This window comes from Bacillus rossius, chromosome 3 (genome assembly GCF_032445375.1).
Source record: "Bacillus rossius redtenbacheri isolate Brsri chromosome 3, Brsri_v3, whole genome shotgun sequence".
Taxonomy (NCBI): domain Eukaryota; kingdom Metazoa; phylum Arthropoda; class Insecta; order Phasmatodea; family Bacillidae; genus Bacillus; species Bacillus rossius.
Genome location: NC_086332.1, coordinates 80168740 through 80195818, shown reverse-complemented (window position 1 = coordinate 80195818; position 27079 = coordinate 80168740). Strand labels below are relative to the sequence as shown.

Sequence of the window (27079 nt, the reverse complement as noted above, 5' to 3'; positions counted from 1 at the left end):
ATTAGGTACACAATATTCACACAAATATGAAATGTACATTAAAAACAATACTGAATGACTGATATTAATAGCGTTCTTCCATGCAGTTAACAAATTTTTATTGAGAACAGAATGGATTGAATCTGATGAAAGGTGATGAGATGCTGATGAAGGATGAAGCGTCTCTGGAAAGGATGGGTGGGAAAAATGGTAGCACCCGGACTAAACCCACCAGCTCACTGCAACGCTCTGCATGTTCCTGGCAGGAAGAAAGCCTGAATCATCTAGATGAGAAGCGATTGATCTGGCCACTCGATCAAGATGGCCCATTTTATTGAGAACAACAAGCAACCTGAATCTTTCGTGATCAAGTCTAATTCTTTTCTTGTCAACAAGTACAACTGCTCTGTAAAACTGTTCAGACTCGACAGTAACTGATGGAATGTTAAAAACTCTTTCGCTAACAGACATAGGCAAAGAAACACATGGTCATTCTTCCAGTAAAACCTAAGTATCAGAGGTTTGGTTTGATACTCGGTACTATCAATTTGACAGGCATCAAGGTATCAAAGAAGTAATGTCCCACCCCCACTTAAACCAATCTCAGGCTTTTGCAGTCAATGCCATGGCAGTCTCTGCTATTAGTTTGGTTGCAAGGTACAGGAAAAAGTTGGTTAAGATCACAATGTGGCTTCAACCTCATTGTTGTTTAGCAGCAGGTTACAAGGTACACTGTTAAAAAATTATATTAACTTTTTTTTAGTTAGCCTATAAGAAACTTTAACTTATAATTATAATAAAGTTAGAGAGTATTTTAAACTGACAGTATGAAACAAAATAATACAGTTTTATCTTATATAGCCTTGATTTCTTTTTTTTTTATTTAGATCTGGCTCATGTGGAAACCTAATGCATTTGCAACTAAGAGCATAAACGAGAATAACATTATTCAGGATATTATCAGTTGGTCGTATTTGCAATTGTAGTTGCAATTAAAATTCTTAATTTTTGTAATTTGTGAGGATTGTCCTAGACATGACATATAATAGCACTTTCCATGTTGCAAAAAAAATTTTGTTGACAAATCCAATATGGCTATTACAAATTTTTGATAGACACAAATGGAAACAAATAGGCTTGTACTGCTAAGCAATGCAATTACACCTACCTGAAAACCAGGCACTTGAGTAAGGCACTCGAAGCAACTCGTCTTAGACACACACGTGGGCAAGGCACTCAGGTATATGACCGTCCAGTTACGTATGTCTTCCTTGTTAAACTCGACACGATGGTACTCATAGATTGTCTTTCTCCGGATAACTGCAAAGCAAACATCAGGATATGCTTTTATATTTGTGTTTTGACAGTACATGTCACCACCAGGTATGTAAATCTTTATACAACTAGCTTCCTTCCAGATGTAATACTAATTTGTTTGGTAACACATAAACTTCTGATAAAAATTGTGATAAAATATAATATGCAAAATATTAAATCATAGGAAATTTTTCGTAAAATGACATGCGTCTACATTTTCTTTTCTTCTTAAAAAAAAAAAATGAATTGAAAACTGTTTTATTAAAATCAAAATCCAATCATTTTCCACCTAATATCGTATAAATACATAGTTGGATTCACCTTACTACACTAAATTTTGCCAGATAATTGTGAATAATGAAACATTATGTAAACATGTAAATCCTCGCATTGGGTAAGTATTGTCAGGTAATCTGTTAATGCTTGTGTGTCAGGTAATCATTTAATACTTGTATATTCTCACTTTAATCTTTTTAGAAAAATTTAACATTTCTGGTTTTATTTATACTTAAATAATACATAATTTTTGAAAGTTATAGTTAACATCCAAAAAATATTAATAAATAAACCAACAGAGGAATTATACGTGGTATTTACATTAAATGTTTGTTATTCAGTCTGATTTATTTGTTAATATAAGTGAATATATGTGTGTCAGAGAATTTACATGTGATTTTCAAGAGACAAAAGTTTAAATGTAGGCTACTGACTGTCTATGTGCACTATGCACTACACTTTAAAATAATTTTTTAACATACAACAATATTATTATAATCCCAAGTGTATTTAGTTTAATTGTATACATAATCTGTGGTGATAAATATTTCACTTTTACTAAACAATGTAGTGCATGAAGATGCTGCTACTAGCCCAGGAAAAGAAGGTTTTATGTCGGGAAAAATTAGAGACAAGCTGATATTTTTGCAAGTGCTAGTACCTAACTAGAGGTATATTTTCCCAAAAGTCCCCACCCCTCCCCTCTGTGCTTCCCCCCCTACCCACCCTTAAACATCCAATTTGCAAGCATTTGGATTACCCTTCATATCTCCATTGTTATTTATCGCAGTCAAATTTTCTATATATTGTCTTATTCCTTATATTGTTATCTACAATAAAGTTATTTATAGTTTTGTTCTAAGATTAGCAGTTAACTAGATATTAGCTGAGGAATGTCAAGTTTTACAATTTTATGTTAAGTTTGTTAAGAATATTTAAGATTAAAAATTTTAATTTGGGACAATTTCACGAAACCCTTAAGATAAAAAGTGTAGAATGATTCTTTAGCTTTCCAACGGTATTAATTTTTCATAGTTTGGATGACGATAACATGTGTACAACACTATATTATGCGAGGAAGCCGCTGCATTTTGTTCTACCTTTGGTGCGTACTGCAGTGGGTGGCCTCAGGAGGCTAAACAACAGGCTTACCATCATGAGCGAGGGAGCTGGCATGTTGAGTCATGGAAATGTCCCTAACCACCCCCGAACATAAATTTCTTAAGACATGTTTACTGCCTTGAGTAGCCCGTCTTCCAGAGACTAGTTCTTGGAGTGGTTTTGAAGCGTGCGGTAACGTTCTAGTGTGTATGTGCGTGATTTTATAAAACTTCCGCTTACTCTACGTCACATAATAACGTGAAGTACTAGAAAGTACAGTGTTAATTTTTGATAACTGAAGAAATTTTGCAACAGCTTCTCGCAAATCTAAGAAGGTAAGAATGTTTTCAATAACAAAAGCTAAGTACTATTATTGTAATAATAAAAAACCACTTCTTCCCGTGGGCTGTTCCTATTCAGTGGTTATAGTGCTGTTCTCCTACCAAGACGATTTGGGTTTGGTTCCTGGATAGGACCACTTTTTTTTTTCATTTGTACCACTGCATGGTCGGCTGTCAATTTTTTTTTCCTTCTTCGGAGCCTTGTGATATCCCCCACCCTAACACTCCGGCTCTGCTTCATTCGCATATTAGCATCGATTGTAGATGCTTCACGTCAGATTCACCAGGACATCTTATAACATGTTTTTTACACAGAAGACTATATGTCGGCTTTATTGCAGTTTTCTTACTTTTTAAATTTGTATCATGTAAATGTGATTTCTATTGCAACACAAATATCAAACACCGTTAGGCCTATTGATGGGTGTGTCAATACACTGTTTTGAAGTTCAGGAAATTAATAGATCATAATCCTTAGATATTTTTACATATTTGTGTGAGATTTGTAGTAAAATCTTTTTAAAAATGTAATTATAAACTGTTTCAATTCAACATCGTGACTATTTATCGTAATGTTTTTATGGTTCTTCAGAATACCAAACTTACATTTTAAGTAAATAAGTATACTATTAAAATTCACATTTATCAGTCTATGGTAACCTTTTACTATTCGACAATTGCAAATCAACAACTTTCTAAGTGATGCGTATGTTTCAGGATTGAATCTACCTACCATGTTATAACAAGAATTCATACTAACCAATATTGAAATGGAACATTTAAGTTTACTTTGTATTCTATGCGGTAAAGATACGGAAGGAGATACTGCTGTTGTTACAAAAGGGTTGAAGACAATAACAGAAGCAAGCATTCTACGAAAGGATGGGCTCCACGAGAGCTTGAAAGGAAAATCAAGTGTTCGAGTACACAAATCGTGTAGGCATAACTATACGAGACCATCAAGTATTAAAGCTGCAACTACATCATCACTAAGTCCTGCTGTATGTATTCCTTCAACATTATCGCCTGTTTTGCGAAGTGTAGGCGATAATTTTGACTACAAAAAAAAATTGCATTTTTTGTGGGGAAGAGGCAAAAGTCGATTCTAAGATTGCTTTGTATCGTAGGAAAAAAGTTTGTATGGTAGCAACATTAGAAGTTAAAGATAGTTTGTTGCAGAGATGTGAAGATGGGAGCGATGAATGGGGAGATCAAGTGAAAGCACGCATTTTAAATGTAAGTGACCTTGTAGCCCCAGAAGCACGATACCATAAAAACTGTCATGACACTTTTTCAAAGACAAACCCAAGTGAAGGATTTGTAGGCAGACCGATGACGGATAAAGAATCTTTTTTAATGTTGTGCAGTTACATTGAACAAAGTGATGAATGCCAATATTCAATTCAAGAGTTGCAAGATATAATGGCATGCATTTTAGGGAAAAAAGGTACATATTCTGACAAACACCTGAAAAATCTTCTTCTAGAAGACTTTAAAGAACGCATTATAGTATCTAATGTTTCAGGTAGAAAGAACATTGTGTGTTTGTCTGATACTGTCCATAAAATTATTGAGACCTGGTACAAAGAACGAGATAGGAACCTAGAAACCATGCTACTAAATCAGCTGTAAGACACAGATCACTTTTGTCACCACTTCACATTGGCTTAGCTCTGACACTAAATCGTTTATATGGATCTAAGCATCTTATCAACATGCTATCTTCTATGGGTATTTATGCATCCTATTACGAAGCTTCCGTGTACATTAATGCTCTCATAAAATCAGGATTACCAAATGTCAATGAAGAGGCTTTCATACAGCATGATTTTGATAATGCTGATGTCAATGTTCGAACACTGGATGGCGTGAACACGTTTCATGCAATGGGCGGGGTCCAAACTATTACCTACCCCAGATTCTAGTGTTGAAACTCAAGTAAAGGTTGCAAGGAAATCTTCTGGAACATTTAATCCAGAATGCATTAGAATAAGATCTTACCCAAAGAAAAAAAGCCCACAACGGACATAGTAGCATTACTGTGAAAGACTACAACGAATTAAAAGCTGAGCTGAAAAATTCAGACTTCACAGTAGCAACCATTTTTCCTCTAAACTCTATTTGGCTTTCTGGAATGAATGGCCAACCAGGATGGAATGGTTTCGCTATGTTATTGCTCCGTGAGTGTGCAAGACATAGAAAGGTACACAAAACCGCCAGCCACTAGTGAGAGCTACATTTGTGTAAAAGGAATGAACTAATTTTTGTGCTGTAAAGAGACTGGAGGGGGGGGGGGGGGGGGTTTACGGAAGATAATTGCCTTAGCTGTCAAGATAAATACGTATCGCCAATGTCAGTTAAAGCAGTAAGGTGAACGGGCCGAGCATGCATCCTGATATTGTCTGTTGCATTGCATCCTATGTGTCACGCCATGTATCCATTAAAATATGCTTTCTCACAAAGACGTTCACTATTGGCCTGGTGGCATGGAATGGCAAACAAAATTAAGAATATTGTTTAGATCACACATGAAATAAAATTAAGAATATTGTTTAGATCACACATGAAATAAAATGTCACTTTAGTATTTTATTCAATTGATCTAAATGAATTATTGCAGTTTCTATTTATGTAATACAATTCAAATCTGTAATGTGTGTGCACTCATATACCGAAAACATTTTAACTGCGCTAAACTATATGAAATACACACATTTGTTGAAATGATTCATGTGCCACCTATTGTAAAATAGTTTTACTAACTCAGAAACCTCTCGAGCATGTGCATAACAAATCACCAAAATTTAATCACAATCGGATGAATGGTATAGGAATGCATATGGGATAAAGGAACGAAAATTCAAGACGTGACAGATGCCCCAAACGATATCGTGTTTAAAATTCAAGGCAACATTATCTATCGATGCAGTTCAAAACTGAACTGTCATTATTGCCGTTAGTTTGCTAGCCGCCGCAAGCTCCACTAAGCGGACGAGTCTCACCAATAAGGATAGGAAGTTGCCAGATCTTGCTACGTATGTGTATGACAGTATGGTGGACATAGAGAAATCACACACTCACGGTTTATATTTCTATGACATGATTTTCTCCTTTAAAAATTAATTTACCCTTTTTTCATTCCATTAGGGATGGAATTTCATAATAATATGTGGATTATGTGTTAATCCAGGTTATGACCTAGCTGTATGCAAAATCTCATCCAAATCCGTTCACAATTCGGGAGTCTTAGGAGTAACAAACACACATACAAACTTTTGCTTTTATAACATTAGTAGGATAGCAAACTTAAATTTACAGGAATGAAATCTCGAAAATGCATGCACATATAATTATAACTGTCAACTATGTTAATTATAAATATGAAATCAATTTATATTAAAATAGTTGGAATTGAATTGTACCTATTAACCACTTCCCCCCCCCCCCCCCCCAACACCAACCCCAACACACACACACAAAACATTAGGAAAAAAATAAAAGCAATAAACAGAATCAAAATACTTACGAAAAATAACTCGGTCTGAGATGTAGGCATCTGACAGACCAACCTTCACCGGATGGAGACTGTCACGAATGTTTTCTACAATCACAGGTATGTGCTTGTACACAAACACAATGTCCCCATTCGCATGTAACGTCACTTGGAATGTGAATTCTCCAAAGTGGGGCTCATCTCTGAGGATAACATTCTCCCATTCAACAGTAAATGCTGTTCCTGTAACCAGAAATATACATTTATCTGACAAACACTTAAAAGACAATCCTATAATCACTGAAATGTAAGGTGGGATCAGGAGGGATAGCAATTTGTAATAAAAAATTCCCTTATTCGAGTTTGTTCCAGTTTTCAAAATGTTTCCCCTAGTCACTGATGTCAGTAGTTTGTTTTTAATAAGTATCAAAATTTCGAAAACATTGATTATTTTGCTTTAAATACATTTATGTTGCATAGTTAAATTATTGAATTAATGTTTTAAATAATGATCTACACTGCCCTACCATCATGGTCAATTATTTGTAGAATAAAAAAATAAATAATTAAATGAAATGTTAAAATATGTGCATCTCCTAAATGCAAAAGATTAATGAAAATATGCCAACTTACAGTCAAACCCAACTCAATTAAACACATATTTTAACATTAACAAACACTAAGGGTAGGCCAACAGATTTCTCTTAGTCGATTATTTATATCTTCCGTCAGTATTAATATTTATTCATTTGGAATGGAAGACTTACAACAGGAGTGCTTGATTTAAAAAAATTTCCTTTCAAACATTAGGACTCATATAAACTTTAAACCTAAAATTAGGTAACGGCATTTGAAAAGACTAACATATTGCCCAGAATCACACTGTCATAAAAAAAATAACATTCTGCACTCTACCCGCCAGTAACTGAATCCAGACTGGCTTGATGAAATGCAAGTGATCTGACCACTGAACCACAGCGGCCCAAGAGAAACTGAAGACACTGACAGGAACCCGATTCCTGTTGGCCGGGTGCTGCGATCGGAAGACTCACCATTGTCGACGTACTTGATGGCAGAAGCGTTGGAGAGGCTAGTGTCGAAGTTGGCCATCAAAGGAGCCACATACTGGGTGGCAGCCAGCCATGAGTGGACGTACTCCCCAGTGAACAGGAACCCACCCGTTGCCACCGTCACGTTGCGGATCAGGTGGCCATAGAACGGGAAGTCGAAAGACAGCCTCACCGTCTGTAAGCACCCAAAGCCAACACTACTCTCAAGATGTGTGTCTAACTAAACTGAAGTGACTATTTTCCTTCGTAAAAAGCATTAAATAACCATTGTCAATATGGTAAAAAAAATTAACTTATACAAGAAAAAAATATACCAAATTTTTTAATAAAAAAAGTTCAGTTAATTAGAAGTTAAATAAAACTGTAGCGGATACAGCCCTGGTTTTGCAAGTAAAACCATGATCAAAAATGGATGTGTCAATAGCATTAAATTTTGTTAGGTTTATAGAAAACTATTTATTTCTCCAGAGAATACAAACAGCCAAACCTTTATTTTGTACATTTTGCATTCAAACCAAATTCACTTTGAACCTTATAAAACACTCTTAATGGACTAGTGTTCTAAGCTAAACCACAGTTAGTAACACTGCCTTGTAACTTAATGATTATGAGGCTGTAAATAAAGTATGTAATTGTGCATCAAAATAACATTGTTCTTGCATTTATTGTTCTTATAGATCAATATTTTTGTCAACAGTATTTCTTAATTGCAAAATAAAATACCAAGAAAGTTGAAAACAAAAAATAAAAATTAATAAATATCAAGTGTATTTTATGCATCTATTTGATGCTTATAACCATTGCCATCAAATAATTAATGAGAAACAGCAACTGAAACAAGTCATCTTGGTTTCAACAGATTTTATGCGGCAATACATTTTTCCTTTAATTTTCAAAAAAATATCTTCATTAAAGCATATTACATACTTTTAGGAGGGAGCCTGATATTGATAGTTACTGGTTGATACAAACAGTTTCACTGTGAAATCATTGACGTTTGGTATGGAATTAATTTAGGCAGAGCTACCTTACAAACCAGGGTGTCGACAATAATCCATAATTAAATTTTCCTGATTTTCCCCTAGCCAAAATTTCAAATTTTCCTGAATATTTTATTATTAATTTGCCTATATTGCAATATCCTGAAAAAAAAAAAAAAATTAAGTCCAGCCTCTACCATCCACATAACTAGCCTTGTTCTCTTTCCACAGTTTCTATTTCTAAGAGTCACTTGCATACACCATTTTATAATGTGTATGTATAACTATTCACTGAAACACCATATGAAAAGAAAGAAATGCTTTCACAGTCTGGGTGGTGGCAAATATTTTGCCCTCAAATTATTATCACTAGGGAGTTTCCATGACTTTTCCAGAATTTCTAGTAAACTCCCTGACTTTCACTGACCAATTCCTACTTCTATGACTTTCCAGAGTATGGACACCCACCAAGCATACTTACGACTGCCCGGCGATGGGCCCTCGACAGCACCTCGTTCACCTGAACATTTTCTCTCTCCGACAGCGTCACCCAGAATTTCTGACCAATTTCTTCACTTACTACGAATGAACTGTTGTAGTACGAGTGATGATCCTATAAATAATTCAAGATAACATTTTTAAAAAAATTCATTAAATGTGTAACCAGAAATACAACTAAGTTATTACGTACACATTCCACAACAAATGAAAAAAAAAGCATAACAAAACAGGGCTTAAAGACTTATTGCTATCAGGGTGATGACCAGCATATGAAATGAATAAATGGAGTAAACAGGACTACCCCTAAGAAAACTGACTGGCTGAACGACCAACTGAAGGCAAGACCATTGCATTTCCCATTTTTTAAAAATTTGGGTTTGCATCCCCGCTGGAAATTGCACCTTCATAACTTTGGTGGGAGATGAGTAATTTTATCACTCACCACCGTGTTATTTATGGAAAATATGGACTAAAATACAGAACCCATGCACTAGAAAATACTGTGCTAAGTAGATCTACGAATTTAACCTACAATGTTTGAAGAGTCTTCACAAATTGAATGAATAGTGAAACAAAATTCTAAAAATTAAATTCACCACCTTAATCTCCCAAAAATTAATTAGATGATACCTCCCCAGGCATACATCCTGTTTTAGAAACTGTATGGTTGTTGTCCATTAAACTAACATGGTTATCACAATTTTAATTGTAATAAACTGCTACTAGCCTCTCATTTACTAACTATAATGCTATATTCAATGAGGGGTGATGCAAAAGAGATAACTACCAATATTAAGCCACACTACCAGCATATCAGGTCTAAAGAATTAACTTACTTCCTCATACTTTGTGATGTTATTCTCCTTAAGTGTATGGTTATTGTTAACTATTTCATTGAACCTGTTGATCAGGTCATCAAACTCTTGGTCATCCTCGAGAAGGGAGTCATTCTGCCGAGGCCTGGTGTTGTTCATCATGTCCCTGAACTTGTGGAACAGATCGGAGCGCTCCTCTCCTGACGGCACAGAGTTGTTCCTTATCTCCGCGCTGTTGATGACCATCACGTCGCTCGCGACAATGGGCACACCGCCCGCCGGCGCAAGGTTGCCGTGCGTAGTTTCGTTGCCCGAAGCATCGCCTCCACCTGCCGTCACAGTGGTGTTTACTGCAGCAGAGGAAGTGCTGACTGCTGCAGCAGAGGAAGTGCTGACTGCTGCAGCAGTGGCGACTGCATCAGCAACACTGGTGTTGGCGACGGTGGAATTAGCATTGGCTGTGGAATCAACATCAAGTGCTTGATCCGTGCCAGGGACTCCGGCCCCAGCATGGCTCGCAGCAATACTGCTGCTTAATGGCGCGAGCGAGTTTCGGGTCGAGGATGCTGGTGAAAGCTCACTCCCGTTGCCAGGTGCAACCAAGCCACCCGGGTTTGTCTGCCGCTTCGCCTCGTACTTGGCACGGAAGATGACGTTCTCGTCCCTGAGCAGCCTACACTCCTGTCTCCTCTCCCCTCGGTCCGGCAACCTGCAGTATTCGTAGTAAGAGGAGTCTGCAAAAAGCATATTACAACTGCTGAACATCCAGCCTACTTAACCTATCATACAATACGTCATGATAGTTTGAATTCTAGTGTAGCATTTTTTTTTAAAAGTAGGCTTACACAGTATCTTAATACTACCATTAGTGTCCACTCAACAAGTGTCATCATGTGTTTCCCCTTGTTAACAATGCACACTCAAATCAAATAAACTATCACGTTAACTCCTGCCTACAAATTTTTCACCATTCATTTGCTACTCACCATACTTAACAAATTATCAGGTGTTGCACATTAGATGCTACACATTTTATGATAGTAAACTACAGTTTTCCAATACATCTTACTAAATATAAAATTTTTATTTTTCTCGTCATTCTTAAGCAACTTTTACTAAGCTTATAACACTTAATACTCATGATAAAAATGAATAATTGTAACAAATCAAAACGGTTAAAACACCATTCATAATCTACCACCACCAAATGGTGTTTAAATTTCTCCTAAAATATATTTTATTATAGGTTTTAAAAATTCTAGCAGAGAATTCCAGTAGCTGCCAGAAAGGTAGCACAAATATTTCTTGTAGGATGAGCCTTTGTGTCTGTTATGTTTAGATTCATGTATGTTGCCTTTTTTTTTTTTTTTTTTTTTTTTTCAAATACAGAGATTTTGTTGTTTTGCATTACGTAATCAGTTTTTTAATTGTGGCCACAAATAACGAGTAATCATTTATTGCAGACACAGCAATCGAAAAAAACTACACTCTCAAAAATAAATTTATTGAGTTCCTTGTTTTATTTCTAATCAGATTGTGGAGTCATATTCCAATATTTTAGAACTTCAGATTTAATTAACCATTTTAATGTTTGCCTGTGCAGTAACACAGTCAATGCAATGCGCAAGTCTGTAATGTGCTTGTAACAGTTTGCTTCAATGACAGGGACCTTAAAATCAGAACCTGTTGCGTAGCGACAAGTATTGAGTGATGTGACAAAATACTTGCTGTAATTTTCAAATCAATTACCCCAAAATTTCCCTTGACTTCATAACCCTGCCCAATAGCGAGTTTTTCAGAATCTAGAAGGAATTTCAAAACGCTGTTTCACTGTAATTACAGGAACATCTGAAATGCTCAAAAAAACTTTTAAATTGTGTTCAGTTCTAGCAGCTTTTCTGTAAAAAAAATAAATCTAAAAATGGTATTTTTGAGCACTACAGTCCTTCCTGTATTTACCCCAAGGAAAAAATCACTTTGAAATATCCATTAGTTCATTAGTAACATAACTCACTAGTGGGCAGGGCTATGAGGTCTAAAGAAATTGTGGGGTAAAAACCATTAATACAGAGAAAAATATTGATTTCAAAATTGCAGCAAGCATCTTTGTTACATCACTTGATACCTGTACATCTTTGGGTGTTTGTGTCCATCTTTGAGTGTCTGTTTACCTTTTTTTTTTCTTCAGCTTAATGCTCCTATAGTAAACAATTACCCAATAACCCAGCGCAGTAACTAAAATCAGACAGTACAAGGCAATTACATAGCTGCTTCTATAAGTTTTTTAAGGAAAATATATTTTCTGTAGTAACTTTGAAGTCTTAGTGATCAATCCACATAGCTCGTAAAAACGAGGCCTAAATTCTATATTAAAATTTCTGAACTACTATGCCATTAGCTAAAATAATCTGTTAGTATACACATTTTATATTTGAGCCATTAATTTAAAATATTGTACATTGGCATATTTTATTAATCATTCTACGTGTGATACTGCCATAGCATATTATATAATTTGTAGTTTTAAGTACATTTTCAAGTCAACATGAAATGAGTAAATATGACTGGCATAATGATTAAAAGTAATGTTTTCAAATATAGAACAGTAATTAACGTGTGTTCATGAAGAAAAGCAAAGGTCCTTACAATAAACCTATATTGTGAATTATTTATGTAATTACAACTCCCATCAATCTTATAGACTGAAATATACTTTTACAGCTGTGTAATTGTCATGATCATAACAATAAAATTGTATCTCAACTTTGAACTGTGCACAACTTGTGTCAATACATGTGTGTTTAAACAAGATAAGGAACTGACTTATAAGGTGGCAGTTACTATAACGTAACGGTCAACAAAAAAAATAGTTATATTTCTCTATTTTCCAACAAATTGAAGAATTCCTTTTGAAAGTAGGATGTTCTTTAAGATTTTGTTTTACTGTTTGCTTTTTAACTGGTACCGCTGTGTATGATATTCTCTGGGATTCTAAACTGTAAAGTTTTATCCCCGTGTAATTTCGTCCATTCTCGATTTTAAATTGGCCCAGTTCTTCAATTATTTAAACAATTATATTTAACAAAAAAAAACTACTATAAAAATGAATTTGATTTTATCACATTGAAATAAGTAAAAAGGATCTAGTTCTATCACAAAAAAAGAACACATTTTTTAAAACTGAAAATTATTTTACGTACCTAATGATGCTATATCTGCCGATACTACACTAACAAACAACATTAAAAAAGACAATGGATAATTTAAACATAACGCCATCGCTTCGCCCCTTAAAACACCATGAACCATGAACCACAACAACACAAAGCAAGGAACATGCACAACAAAAGCTGATTCCTTATCAAGCTTGCCACTGTACAAAAAATTAACCTGTTTCACAAAGAACATATGACGTAACAAAAAACCAACAGATATGAGGAATTCTCTGGAAAACAAGTGTTAATTGATCATATTTGATGAATTTCTGTCACGTTCATTTATGATCGTGTATTTCTACACTTTATATCGAAGGGTGTGTTCAAGTGTTTTTGACTGTACAAAGAGCTAGTGACTCGAAATCTTTAAACCAAAAAATACTATCAGTTTTTGAGGAAAATAACTCTTCTTCTTTCCAAACTCTGTGCAGATAAATTTTTTTAAACTTATATAGAACTTTGTAAAGTCCATTAAAACACATTTATTTTAATGGATCTACAATATTTTAATTGACATTAAAAAAAACGTATTTAAGAATTTCTACTTAATAGGAATATAAATTTATTTTTGTGAATTTAATACCAGTTTTTCTGTTTAAAACCTAATATGGTACTGCCCTGGGCAGTAAGTAAAGCCCGGGTCCTAGTACCGTCCACCACTGTTGGTGTGCACCCTATGATGTCATGGTCAGCTTCCACCAGTGTGTTTTAAAAATGTTGCTTGAAAAATTAAACTAGCAAGACGGACGGCATTATATATTCCCGTGCCATTTATATGTTCTTTTTCAGCAACTCCGATTCAGTCTTGCAAGATCTGAAATATAAATTAGTTATATCATTGTCACGAATTTCACTTCCGTGGAGGGGAATCTACATTCTTGTAAGTCTTGCACCAGTCCTGTGCGACCCACTGGTGGAGTCAGACCTAGTCTTGACTCGCCAAACTGATTAGTAAACATCATAGTTTTTAAGTATGTTTTTAGTCTTATTTCTTATTTCCGGAGATCCCCACACATCTTGTTGTGTACTGGAACCATAAGTCAAGCAGACAGGCACCAAGCTTACAGAACTGGCCGACTCCGACATGTACTTTTAAGTAGGTAATTCACCAGCACAGACATGTGCAGGGCTCAATTTTGCTGTCCAGAAGTAAGAACCATCATACATATACCAACTACAATTTTATTCAGGAGAGTGTTAAAAACTGTGCAATCGTACTTGTGGAGGATAAAGTCGGATGTGACTACCACAGTACTGTTACCTCCGATCATTATCCTGTCCACAGAGTGTCTAGCTTAGCTAAGGGTGGACCACAGGCCTGCAGCACGTGGGTAAGTGAGAGTTTAGTCTAGGCTGCATAGCATCATTTCTCCAGAGCAGATGACAACCCTCGGCAAGCCATACAGGCCTAATGGCCCACGACTCACCTCCCTGTGGGAGGGTTTACTTGCTGAAAGAGCTGGTGCCAGACAATAAAATCTAACTACTACGCTATCGAGAGACATGTGCTATGTATCTACACTCCCAAGAAGACTGGCTTGTGTCATTTGGCAGTCCGAACATGTGGCGAACTTCAACATTATATCTACAGGAGAAATTTGGGGGTTTGAAAAAGGTACGGTCATTGTTGGATAGTAGAAGTGTAACGGTCGGAACAATATCGAAGACATCTTGACTTGTCCCAGGCAGAGAGGAGGAGCGGGAGCGGTCCCCGAACAGGGGTCGCTGCCCAAGAGCAGGGAGAGATCAGGTAGAGGGGAGGGGGGAGAGAGTGGGAGCGGTCCCCGAGTAGAGGTCGCTGCCCAAGAGCAGGGAGAGGTAGGAAGGGATAGGAGCGGTCCTCCAGAGAGGTCGCTGCCTACCAGGGGAAGTAGGGGTAGGGGTAGGAGCGGTCGCTGCCTACCAGGGGAGATAGGGGTAGGAGCGGTCCTCCAGAGAGGTCGCTGCCTAAATAATACTGCTCAAGTATTCTTGCCACTTTTATTGACCCAGAATTACTGGGAAGAGCTTTCTGCCTGGCTTAGCTCAGCCAGGGTAAATATACAATGTATGTACATATTCAGTAGGGAGGGCACATCTGTACCCTTCCTGTGCATACATATTCGAATTACAATACTCTTTACATTCACTTGTATCATTAACAGGTTTCTTGTCACAACACTATATATTTACATATTTGTCCTGAATTAGGCTGGGCAGGTAGACAAAGTTACCTTAATTTACATTCCCCTTTGTCTGCCATCTAGGGGCGGGTGGCGAACTAAATTTCCTGCCCATAGATTGTGTAGGAGGGGTGGCGCACTTGGGGCTTGTGCTATCATACCAGCCGAGGCCAAAATGGTGGACATGATAATCTCTAGGCAGCATTACTCCCCATTACAGGATGGTTTTATGTCATAATTCCTTTCTCACACTTTGAACACCTATCAATTTCCCATAACAGATGGATTCCTGAAAATGCACACAATTTCCCATCATATTTCCAGATCATATTTAATGCAATGCCATTTCCCCTCATTCACAGCTTCGTCAACCATCACCATCACCTTCCCCTCTCACCAATACTCTCCCTTCCTCCTATGAGACATCACACTGCATGACGAACGAAGGCAACTCCCTCCTCTGGGCGCGAGCTTGGGGGATCGTCGGGTCGCATCGGCAGTGTTCGGCTGAGTGAGTGAAAGTACAGATCAAGAGGCTGTGTATTTGTAAACAATGCTCACTTTCCTATATGGCTCTTTCCTACCGGGCTCTTTCCTTCAGGACCACTGAGGCCAACATGAAACTATCCTTCAGTACCACCCAGGCTAACATGGAACTTTCCTTTAGTGCTACCATTGAATATAAATATACTTATAGAAGTCGCCAAGGCATTATAAAATTTAATTGCACTTTTGAATGCTAGGGAGCTGCCAACAATATGTCACCCTGCTGATCCCTGCCATAGTGCTAGAATGTTGAATGGTCACTGAGGGTGCCAACTAGCCTAAATTATGAGCTCTGTGGCCCAGTTAGCAGGTAGAGTGGAGACTTGTCCCTGGGGCGTGACGTCGCTGCGTGGTTGGCAGAGAGCAGGAACATTGTATTGAGACTTCTCCTGCTGTTGCAGGCACCAGAGATGCTTGTTTAAGGCCTGGCAGCCTATTTAAAAAATCACTGCGAGGTCATTTCTGGATTGAATTGGTTTCTTGCACCTTTCGCAATACACGGCGCTGCATACAGCACTGCTTGCTCTATGTCTGGAGTCGGGTCTTCACACAGTATGTATTTAGTGTTACAGCAACGTAACTGCTAGCGAATAACGGACACAGTTATGGAATCCGCAAGGGTCCTCTGGCCTTCACATAAAATACTAGCTGCGCAGGTGTTGGTGACATACTACCTTAAATGGAAATGAACGTTCATGAACAGTTATGTATAGACACGGTTGGTGAATTCAGGCCGACCACGGAGGTTTAAGAAAACAATTTAGAGAAACCTACTCGATTGTAACTATGTGCTTGAGAAGATAAAGGCCGAAGGTCTTCGCGACGAGACACAAAGCTAGCACTGTTGAGAGGATATCACTAAGCTAACTCGAGGCTGGAGATTTTGCACGCCACCCCAGGCCCGATTCCTGTGAAAATGTGCAGTGTGCAAAGAATAGCCCAAGCCGTGCTTTTGCCTTGTCGCGTTTATCCGGGAAATTGTCATTGTTCACAATTAATGTGATCATAAAACTGTCTACTTGCTGCTGATTATGTGAATTAACAATATTCCAAATACAGTTATTCTCTGGTCGATTGCTGCTCGGTTGACAATCAATATGCTGGTGGGAGCTATCGTTCGTAGCGCTACACTGCACGGAACCTGCGCGGCATTGCACTTGTTTGAAGCATTCGCATTCGTGCAGTCGCACACACTCCACAATGAGCCAACAAGTTAACATAATGGCCTGTACGAGCAAAGGGAGCACTTGGGACGACATCAACGAGATGGCATTGTAATCGCCTCGTTAATCTGGAGGCGCCTTTGTGCTGTGAGCAGGGAAATGTATTCATCCATTCATAATTCCATAATTATTGGTCTTTATAAACAACTTTTACTGGTTCAATGAGTGGCCCTAGAAACAAGTTGCCTGTTTCCTACTGTGGATATCTGAGGTTATGTTAACTGGCTTGAGATATGAAGTTTTACATTTTGCGATTTATTTTATGCTGACGACAGTCGTCGTGCCCTCCTAGATGCAGAGGCCGTACCTGTCCGCCGACGTGGGCCTAAGGGAAGTATGTTTCCCCTAGTGCACCGGCTGTGAAGTGCTACGAGCAGCGACATACCCGCGTGCGCCCTGGTACGTCAGCGGACGTCAGGGTGTTGTAAATAGTTATGTTTTGTATGCACATTTTTAAATAACCACGAGCCTCTACAACTATATATACGTGTGACGTAACAGAACTCTCACGTCTGGTATAGTGTATGTAAATGTGGTGTAAATACTTCGTTTGTCTTTAATCTGTAACTTATTAATTAATTATTTTGTGTTTGCATTTCATTAATTAATTACTTTTCATGTCGTTGTAATAATTCTTTAATTCATTCAAGTGCTATGTTAGTGTTGTAATCGCAGCCTGGCGCACCGCGAGGCGGGCCTCTCCCACGCCGGCCGATTTCCCTCCCCTCCTCCGCGGCCCGCGGGCCTCGGCTCGCCGGCGGGCGGAGGAGGGCAGTGGCGAACCAGACGCGGGGATGAGCAGACGTGCGCTCGCTCCGCTCCACTCGGGAGACGTGGATCTTAGCTCCGAGTTCGCAGTCAGTGTAAGCGTCACGGGACTGCCTTTACAGTCGAGCTGCTCTAGATCAGCATTCGTTGTACCGCTGGACTTTTCTCAAGCATTACGTATCGTTTCAGGACCATAGTTGCATACGTCACAGGCCGTGTATGTGCCTCTTCGAACCGCCGAACACTCTCAGTCAGTACGTGTAGTTATTGGACCTTTTTCCACTTACGTGACGGGTCGCGTACGTGCTGCGTAGCACTGCTGAACTTTTGCAACCGGTACGATTCGCTATGGGGTTGCATTCTCTGTCACATCGGGTCGCTTTTTGTGGCCAAGAGTTATTTCCGGGAGTCTGGGTTGCGGCGGGGAGGACGCTCGTTCCGCGATGTGCCGGCCAGGCTGCGGCAGGATTCTTTACGGAATAAAAGGGGCTCGTGAAAACGGACACCATCGTATTATCCTTGTTACCATCTACCGTTCCTCCTACCTACGTAACATTCCCTCCAGGTCCCGTATTTTCCGGTCCTGGCCACGTTGGCTTGAACTCACTTCCTCACCGACGAGAGCTACATGGGCAAATCAGGACAGTCCACCACAGGAAATTAGGGACCATAGGCCGAGGGACGTCAATGCTTAAAATGGGAACACAAAACATATACTTGTGATATTTTGGCTGTACTTGTTTTGATCTTGACATGTTATAACAGAACTTGACGTCATCCAGCCGAAGGCCACCCCAAAGTCCAACCTGCAAACGCCAGTATCCGACCCCGCTAATGGAACGCACCCCCAGCCATGGCCCACCCGAGTCAGGCGAGCCTTCAATGCCAAGGTAGAATCAAGGGCCGTGTCTAATTAGTTAAACACCTCGACCCCTGTTCACCAATAATCAAACATAATTTAATAATAACCACACTAGTAATTAAAACCCCCGCCTAAGGAAAGTGCGACACAGTAGGGCCCGAGTCACTAACGTGTGAACTTACATTAACAAGTTTGTGAGTGCCCCCTTTGCGGCCTTCAGCCTGAATTAGTTATAATGTTGTGTTAACGTAAATATTACCCCCTTGTTTTTTATGTGTAAATAGCCACTGGAGCAGTCAGCAAGTGACGAACAGTCTCTAGTGTGACTTTTAATATTTAAACTTAATTTACGTAAATTTGTTAACTATAATTTTTAAAGAGTAGGTATCTGCCAATTAGATTAATCATTAATAATTAATCTGTGAATTTAGAGCTGCTCTCAGCTTCTTGCTATTAAAATAATTTCCGAATAACGGAACTTTAGCAACTTTGGTGCGAGAGAACGTTGAGACCTTCTCTCGCGCCAAGGCCAGATGCCAGTACCGAGCGACTCGCAGACCGGGGCAGACGTGCGTTCCACGGGGAGCCATCATCCTTTGTCAACACCGAACCGTACTTCTGGTAAATATAGTCATTCAAACCAAATCACTTTGCTTCGTTACGTTAACTCCCCATGCGTCCCCGGTTCTTTTACGGTGTAGGGCCTAACCCAGCCGCTTAACTTTTAAACTCCCTGCAGGAGACATTACGTGGGGCAGTCCATTTTACGGCACGGGCCGACTCCCGTTAACAGTGAACTTTTGCTAAGGTCAAGTGCACAGGCACCGACGACAACTACGAGTAAACATTGTGTCTAGTTTAACTGTGGGCCACGATTCCCACAAGTGAATCCGGACGCCGCCCAGTTAACTATTTTCGGGATTGGCCGCCTCCAATCAACCTCCCCACTCAGCCTCCACTGGTGTGAGGTCTTAACATAGTGACAGTGCGTCAGAGCACTCATATTAGACTAACTGTAACTTTGTAAGGTAATTCTTTGTGCGACAGCAAGTGTAGTGCAAGTGTAATTTTTGACTGTAATAATTAATATAATTAAAAGGCCGCTCCGCAACCCCCGTGCGCGACGTGCCAACAGCCATCTAAACCTCGAGTTCGTGTCTGTTATTGAATTGAGCACCCCTACACCAGCTAAGGGCCCCTCCATCCACGAACTCCACCGAAGGTCCTAGCAGGCCACGCAGGGGCAACGCACCCACAAGACCCACAATTGGTTAGCCGATGAGCTAGCCTGGCGCCCTCCCGGAACATACTTTAAATCAGAGCCAATTTCCTGCTAGGATACACACCTGGTCTCGAACACGAGAACCCGGACGACGGCAAACTAATCTATATACTAAAAATGAAAACTTTGAGAGCTGGAGTACTTTACATATTTCATCATAAAGTAATATTACAAAACTTTCTAACATAGAAATCCAATGAAATATCAATTTAAATATTGGCTCATTACATTTAATTATCATTTCTGATTTTTTCTGATTTTATTGATAAGAGCTTACATTAAATATCTACAGAGTTTGTAGCTGAAGATTTTGTTACTTGTTATTCGAAAGAAGAAAATTTGACATAACTAACACTTTCATTATCAAACAATATGTAACAGTAAATTTCTTACAATCAATTATGTTTTCATTATAATGATGAAAATTGCTGCCTCAATGGAAGTTTGTTAATGTGTAAACTTTATAATTTAGACCTTTCGTTAGATATTAGACAATGTAGCCAGGCACAAAAAGGCACAAAAATGCTAACTTCGTGTCACGAAACATCTTCTGATAGCCTGTGTTTTAATTCAGGGCCGGTGCAAGGTAAATTGGCGCCCTAGGCGAAAAATCTTAATTGCCCCCTCCCCCTTTCTTTCCCCCCCCCCCCCACCCCACCGACCGGACACCAAAAAAAAAATTGTCCTTGCCTCAAAATACATCACGTAAGCCTAATGTTTTGTCAACAATCAAATGTACCTATGCAGTCTTGTGTTTTTTTTTTCTTTTTTACTTATTACAAATCATAAACAGGTCACCGTGGACTTTAAACAATTACTTATATCAATATAAACATTCCAAACTGTTACAAAAATCCATTTTCATCTAGTTTCAATAATCGTTAAAGATATTATATCAGCTGTTATGTGTCGTGCTGCGCCGCCCCCAGCTACTTGGCGCCCTAGGCGGTTGCCTAGTTCGCCTATATGGACGTGCCGGCCCTGTTTTAATTTTTTTCCCATAAAAAAAAAAACTATAATGTAACATTTTTAGGCCTTTCTCAATACTGTTTTTTACTCGAATATGTTGGGATATTTTTCTAGTAGTAAAGAGATTTCTGTTTCGTTACGATAACCAGAAAGTTTTCATTTTTGAAATGGTTTAACGTGTTTTGTCTTGAATGGTTTAAAATGTTTTAATTTTATTTTTTCAAAATACAACAACATATATAGGTAATTTAAGACAATTTAGTACATAATATAATTCATACTTGTGTGATGAATGCACAATAATAATAATAATAATAATAATAATAACAACAGGAATTTAGTGGCTAATTTTTTAAACAATGAAAGAATAAAACATTTTCTCAAAAAAAAATTAGAATCCTTCTTAATGCATTAAATATATACTACGAAATTTCTGATGTTAATATCTGGAGTTACAGTTTTTTTTACTCTGAAAATATGCACAGTTAAAATAGGGAACAGATCACATTTTACATGCCAAAACACTGCAGCATCATCTTGCATATATTATCATCCTTGACAATGTACATCGCATTCTATGTTTTGATAATAAATCCTTAATAGAGTCATATGTAAGGAATACCTTGATTAGACTGTGTCCCTTTAAGAAGATTTCTATAAGTTAATGAAAAGCTCAATTTTGGGGAAATTTTTGCTATCGCTTTGACGGTAACATGACATTCATGTGGTTTCGCAGTATGACTCCATCTAGAGTGTGGCAGAGTTGATAGGTCTTCCAAAATTCAAGGCTAAATAGATCGTTGACGACAACCTGGTCCACATTGAATCAGCTAAATGTTCAGAAACCTTCATCAAACCCTTTTACACTGGTGTGGCCATTCTACAGATATGTTAGTTTTACTTATAGACTTCCACTATAATTACATGCAAGTTAAATTCCCTTCTCATCCTCTGTATACTTACTTTAGTCATATACTAATTAACTTATTTATCACATCAAATGTCACTATGTGTATTCGTCAATTTTTCCCGATTTGGCTACACGATTCGACACATCGAATTATGCACCAAATAATGTTCATAAGTTCTGGTCCATAAATAGTGTGGTGAAAGATGAAGTCAGTGGGAAGATCATCACCGAGTATGCTTTATGCATTCAATAGGTGTGATGGTACATTTATACTAAAATTTACAGGTATGAAGTCTATCATAATAAAAATTACTACTTTTCTAGCATTGTGTGGATTGCCTGCACACAAATTCTCGGGTTTGGGTAAGTACCATTTTTATTCTCGGAATCACGTAATTATTATGGAACGAGTGACTAAAGTAGGTAATGTTCTCTTCAGGGGATTACAAATGGAGCACCTTGGATGATGGAATCAGTATACTTCTATGAGTTCATTTCTGCCTGAATCTGATCCATACCTTGCTTCCCCTCAACATTCTCTCCTGTATTTTAAAACAGATATTGACCAAAGTTTTGATTTATAATTTCCCTTCTTATATGTTTTCACCTTGTACCTTCAAGCTACAAATAATCAGTCATTGCTGCCACCAGGGAGCCAATATCTGCTCCCCCTGTTTCCTGGAATTGACACTGCACCTGTGAAAAGAACAATTGTTTATAAGGATTTTGATTGTGTGTGAGAAAGAGGGAAAGAGGTTGAGTGAGTGAGAGAAGGGGGAGAGAAAAATGGCGATAAAGAGTACCTAAGGGTAAAAAGCATCAAGTGTCCTTTTCTATCCTGCATTCCTTTTTTATTCTCACTCCCCCTTACAATATAAAATATATAGAGAAAGAATGTTAAAGATGTTTGTTTCATGTTACAGTTTCTCCCAGGGTTGGGGGCAACCACCAGTGTTCCACTGCCATTCCACCAAACAATAGACTCCTGAAGGGAATAAGGTATCCCTTGGTAGAGCACATGCATAATTAAAAATTATGAGCAACCAAAAACATATCAACTTAACTATGAACTTATCTCATGTGCCTTATAAACATGATCCATGTGCCACAAATGTAAATTGTACATATTTTTACGGCTTTAAGATGTGGGGAGAACTATTTGGTTCATAAGGGATAGCCCAATTAAGTTTTTTTCAAAGATTTATTACTAATATTTACATCACTAATAAATAATTTTACTTAAAAAGGCCCGATCACCAATAACTCGCACTTAAAAATGTTTATTCCCAAGTCACTCAGTGTCTGTCAAGTTCCATAGTCCGCACTCCTCACTGGGCCGCACTTCTCGCGCAACTCTCGTCGCACTCCTCGCGGAACTCGTCGTGGAACTCATGCGACACACCTGTCGCTGATCTCTCACCGCATTTCGTCGTCAAACTCACCACAGGACTCAGTCGCAGGTCACTGTCGCCAAAACTCCATCGCCGAAGTCTCGTCGCTCGCGCTGCACTCATGTGGCACTCGCTGTCTCGGAACTCCGTCGTCAATAACTTGTCGCCGAACTCACAGCATAACTCCGTCGCAGGACTCTGCCGCCAAAATCTAGCCGCACCCGCAGCACGCATGGCACTCACTGTCGTGGGACTCTGTCACCAAACTCTCGCTGCACCTGTGGCACTCATGGCATTCACCGTCGCGGGACTCGTCGTGGGCTCATGCTGCGCCCGTTTCTGAACTCTCGCTGCACTCCATCGACGAACTCACTGCGGAAATCCGTCGTGGGACTCTGTCCCCAAAACTCCGTCGCCGAACTCTCGCCGCACACATAGCACTCATGCGGCACTCAAGGTCTCGGAACTCAGTCATCAAAAACTGTCACAGAGGCCGGTGTCACTGCTTAAGTACTCTATGGCGCCCTTCTAGAACTGATGAGAGCAGCTGGGGTGAGTCGCGTCATCCTGCACCGACCCATTGCCCGAAGCATCGAAAATAGTGTCGCTTGTTCATGTGGCGACCCGCGGAATTCCCAAGGCCGCTCAGCGATAGAAAACTGCGCCGCGGCAGGGGGGGGAGGCTAGCGATGACCCTTGTAATCTGGCCAGGCGCGCGTGACATGCATTATGTCAGTGGGTCGCACGTGGCCATGCAGGGATGCCAGCCAGCTCCGAACCTGGCATCGTGGTCTGGTATCTCACGTTTGTAACAATATCATCAAATTAAAAACAGCGGTCATTGTCTTAAATGACTGCAACAAACATTGTATTGACTGACAACTACAAAATATTGTATTAATATATTATTAATAAATGTCATATGTGTATCCTGCATCCTTTTTGAATAGAAACACAACTATGGTCATTGTTTGCAATGAAAAATGATATAAAGGGCATTGTGTTAATTGACAAATTTTCAAATATGAACTTTGTGTTACTGTAACTGTTTTGTAAATATTAATCATCATTCTGAATTCTTTATGCAAATACTTTTATAGTTGAAGAACAAACTGATTACATGTTTGTATATAATGTTCTATGTCATGAAAAAATATATATTTTTGCTCAGGGTATTTTTATTTGTGTGTGTTTTTATTTTAAAAGTACCCTATATATTTATATAAAATTTATTGTTTGTTAAAATATGTAATGAAAATAATATTGGATAGGGGGAGATGGGAAATATGTGTGTTTGTATATGTAAAGATGTTGTTATGCGCACATCACGAGCACAAAAAGAAACACTTGCTGTTGTGTGGTGTGCTGTTGTAAAAAATTTTGGAAGCCACTAGGGCTCCTAGCCGACACTTTCAATGTTACATGTAGCACACTCTGGCCACCATTTCTGGCATTAAAATTTCTAGCGCTCCTAGCTGACACTTTCAACAACACATGTTAGACTTCTTCTCCACTACCTTCACCTTCCTCTCCTAAAGCTGTTTAATTTGAATCCAGTCATTATTTATTTCACACCTTATTATTTCACCTCGCCTTTCTTTTCCCTTCCAAACACAACTATTTCCAGCTTCCTCTCTCGACATTTTTTTCACAACCCCTACATTCCCCACCTTCCCTAAATTAACTTCAATACCCACATCATTAATGAAATATTTCATAATTTCACCTTCCCCACTCCATTCCTATTTGTATGTACTTTATTTAATTTCTATCTTTACAACTGAGCTAGTGAGCGAATGAACAAGGTGCTTGCTTCCTAACCTCGAGCTCACTCCTGTAATCATGGATTAAGCCCCAGACACTGGACTCAGGTTTTTATAAAATTCTAATAACGCCCAGTGACTCTGGTGCTACCTTTTAGCAATACTATGACCTATCTCTGACATCATCCATTATGGCCGACAACACATGCCTTTGACACCAACCTCCCAACTTTTAAACTATGTGTGACATCATACAATATGGTTGAAAAACACACACTACCGACACTTACCACCCAACTTGTGAATTGTGAAAGAGGGGTGTAGGGGGAGTGGTGGGGTTACATAGGGAGGGGGAAAAGAGTGGATCAACCATGGATTTAAAATAATCAATCGTAATACAATCAATCATAACAAAATATTAATTAAATATTAATTAATATTGATAAAGGGTGAAGCCTCAGGGATGGGGAAGAGGGAAGTGGTGTGTCGACCTTGATAGGTGGAGGGGAAGAGGGTAGGACAATAAAAATAATTTTCTTGATGAGCATGGGGGAAGGGGGTGACAGGTATTAATTACCCTTATATGCATATCCTTCGTGTGGTTCAGAACCACCTTGCTTCCCCTACTAATGTGCACAAAATTATTTTGAAATTTAATTCTTCAAGCTGGCTAATTATTGAAACTCGTGGAACAGAAATGGAAGAGTTGGCTTATGGAAATTGTATGCAGAGAGAAGAGGCTCAGAAAAGTTATTGTAAAGCTAGCACAGCAGGACCGAACCATAGTCAATGAAAGCCTGTCATTGGTGAAAATGCAGAATGAAAATATTCTTTTCAACCGCTTTATATAAGCGGTGTTTTCGGTTCTGGAACTATCCACAACATTAATATACGATTTTCACTACGTTGTGATGAAGCCGAAAAGCAAGGACAACATATCGCTGCCATACTTAGACAAGGAAAGCTTTCATATTTATGATGGGTCGATTCCGGTTCGAAATCGGTCGGTTTCATCGATTCCACTAGAATCGAAGGTTTAAGAATCGACCGTGACCGATTCTTTCACTGTTTTGCTAAGCTTGCAAAATATATTTTCTACACAACGTAAGAAAATATAAAGAAATTGGAATTTTATTTCTAATTTTTAACACGCGTTATTTATTTTGGATTAGTATTTAGTTACGTTTGAAAATATTTTTTTTTATCCTAACCGTAGATACATTTGTTTTTACAATAAATACATTGATGTGATAATGCAAGGTTTTGGTAAGTTTGTAAGTTATAACATTATTTCCAATTTACGCCTTAAGACATCACTGATGTTGAAGACGAGTGCGCTGAGGATGACTTTAAACCAAAGTGGTTTTTCATTCTTGCTCCAGGTACATGTGGGCATTGGAATATATCACGCAAGGGAAGGGTGGGCGTCCGCTTGCGCTTTTAAAATTGTGATGGTGAAATGGGTTTGATGTCAAAACTATGTTTTATGGATAAATTTCTGTATATTTTAAACTTATAAAGTTTTAAGGTTTAATGCACCCTGTTCAGAGATGATTTGATGACTTGTGTCGGATAAAACATACGCTCAAAACCCTCGGGCTGTGTAACCCCCCCCCCCCCCCCCCCCCCCCTCTCTCCCAACCTACCTTGCGAATCCTGCAGATTTACGACCCTGCATGTGGTTGCAGTTCCTCAACATGTACCTCTGACATTCCCTGGCTTCACTGTGCTTCTCACTCGGCGTCGCTGTGACCAACGGTAGGTAAATGAGAAATAAATTAGAATTTGCAGAATTACATCTTGAAACAATATATAAAAACACATATTATTTGTATCCCGCTTATCGATAATCACAACAATTAGTTCGAGGATAATATGTAAACATACATAGGCCTATAGGTATATACATAGAAAATAGGAAATATATCAGTGCAAAGAACACAGCGACATTCAATAGGGTTAAAACTAAAATTGCAGCACATATTTATCAGCCAATGTAATATAATTTCAATAAAATTAATTATATAAAGTTTTGTGATTTAATAAAAAATATTAATTATACATTAAATTTTGAATATATTTTCCAACATGATTTTTAATTGCATTCAGGTAATG

At 38.5% G+C, this 27079-nt stretch overlaps 1 protein-coding gene across 4 annotated transcripts in view; it reads right to left on the bottom strand.

Moving 5' to 3' along the window:
• The window catches only part of LOC134530958 (plexin domain-containing protein 2), a 43527-nt gene extending 30111 nt beyond the window's left edge, over positions 1-13416 (bottom strand). For 2 of the 4 annotated variants that reach the window (XM_063366318.1, XM_063366319.1), the window contains exons 1-6: positions 13074-13389; positions 9895-10607; positions 9039-9170; positions 7560-7752; positions 6541-6750; positions 1148-1299 (exon numbers count right to left, since the gene is read on the bottom strand). In XM_063366318.1, the coding sequence (XP_063222388.1) occupies positions 1148-1299; positions 6541-6750; positions 7560-7752; positions 9039-9170; positions 9895-10607; positions 13074-13281 (1608 nt within the window). In that variant the 5' untranslated portion in view covers positions 13282-13389. Of the gene's footprint in view, positions 1-1147; positions 1300-6540; positions 6751-7559; positions 7753-9038; positions 9171-9894; positions 10608-13073 lie in introns of all 4 variants that reach the window. The other 2 variants (XM_063366316.1, XM_063366317.1) reach the window with 2 other exon arrangements.
• Between the last annotated feature and the right edge of the window lie 13663 nt (positions 13417-27079).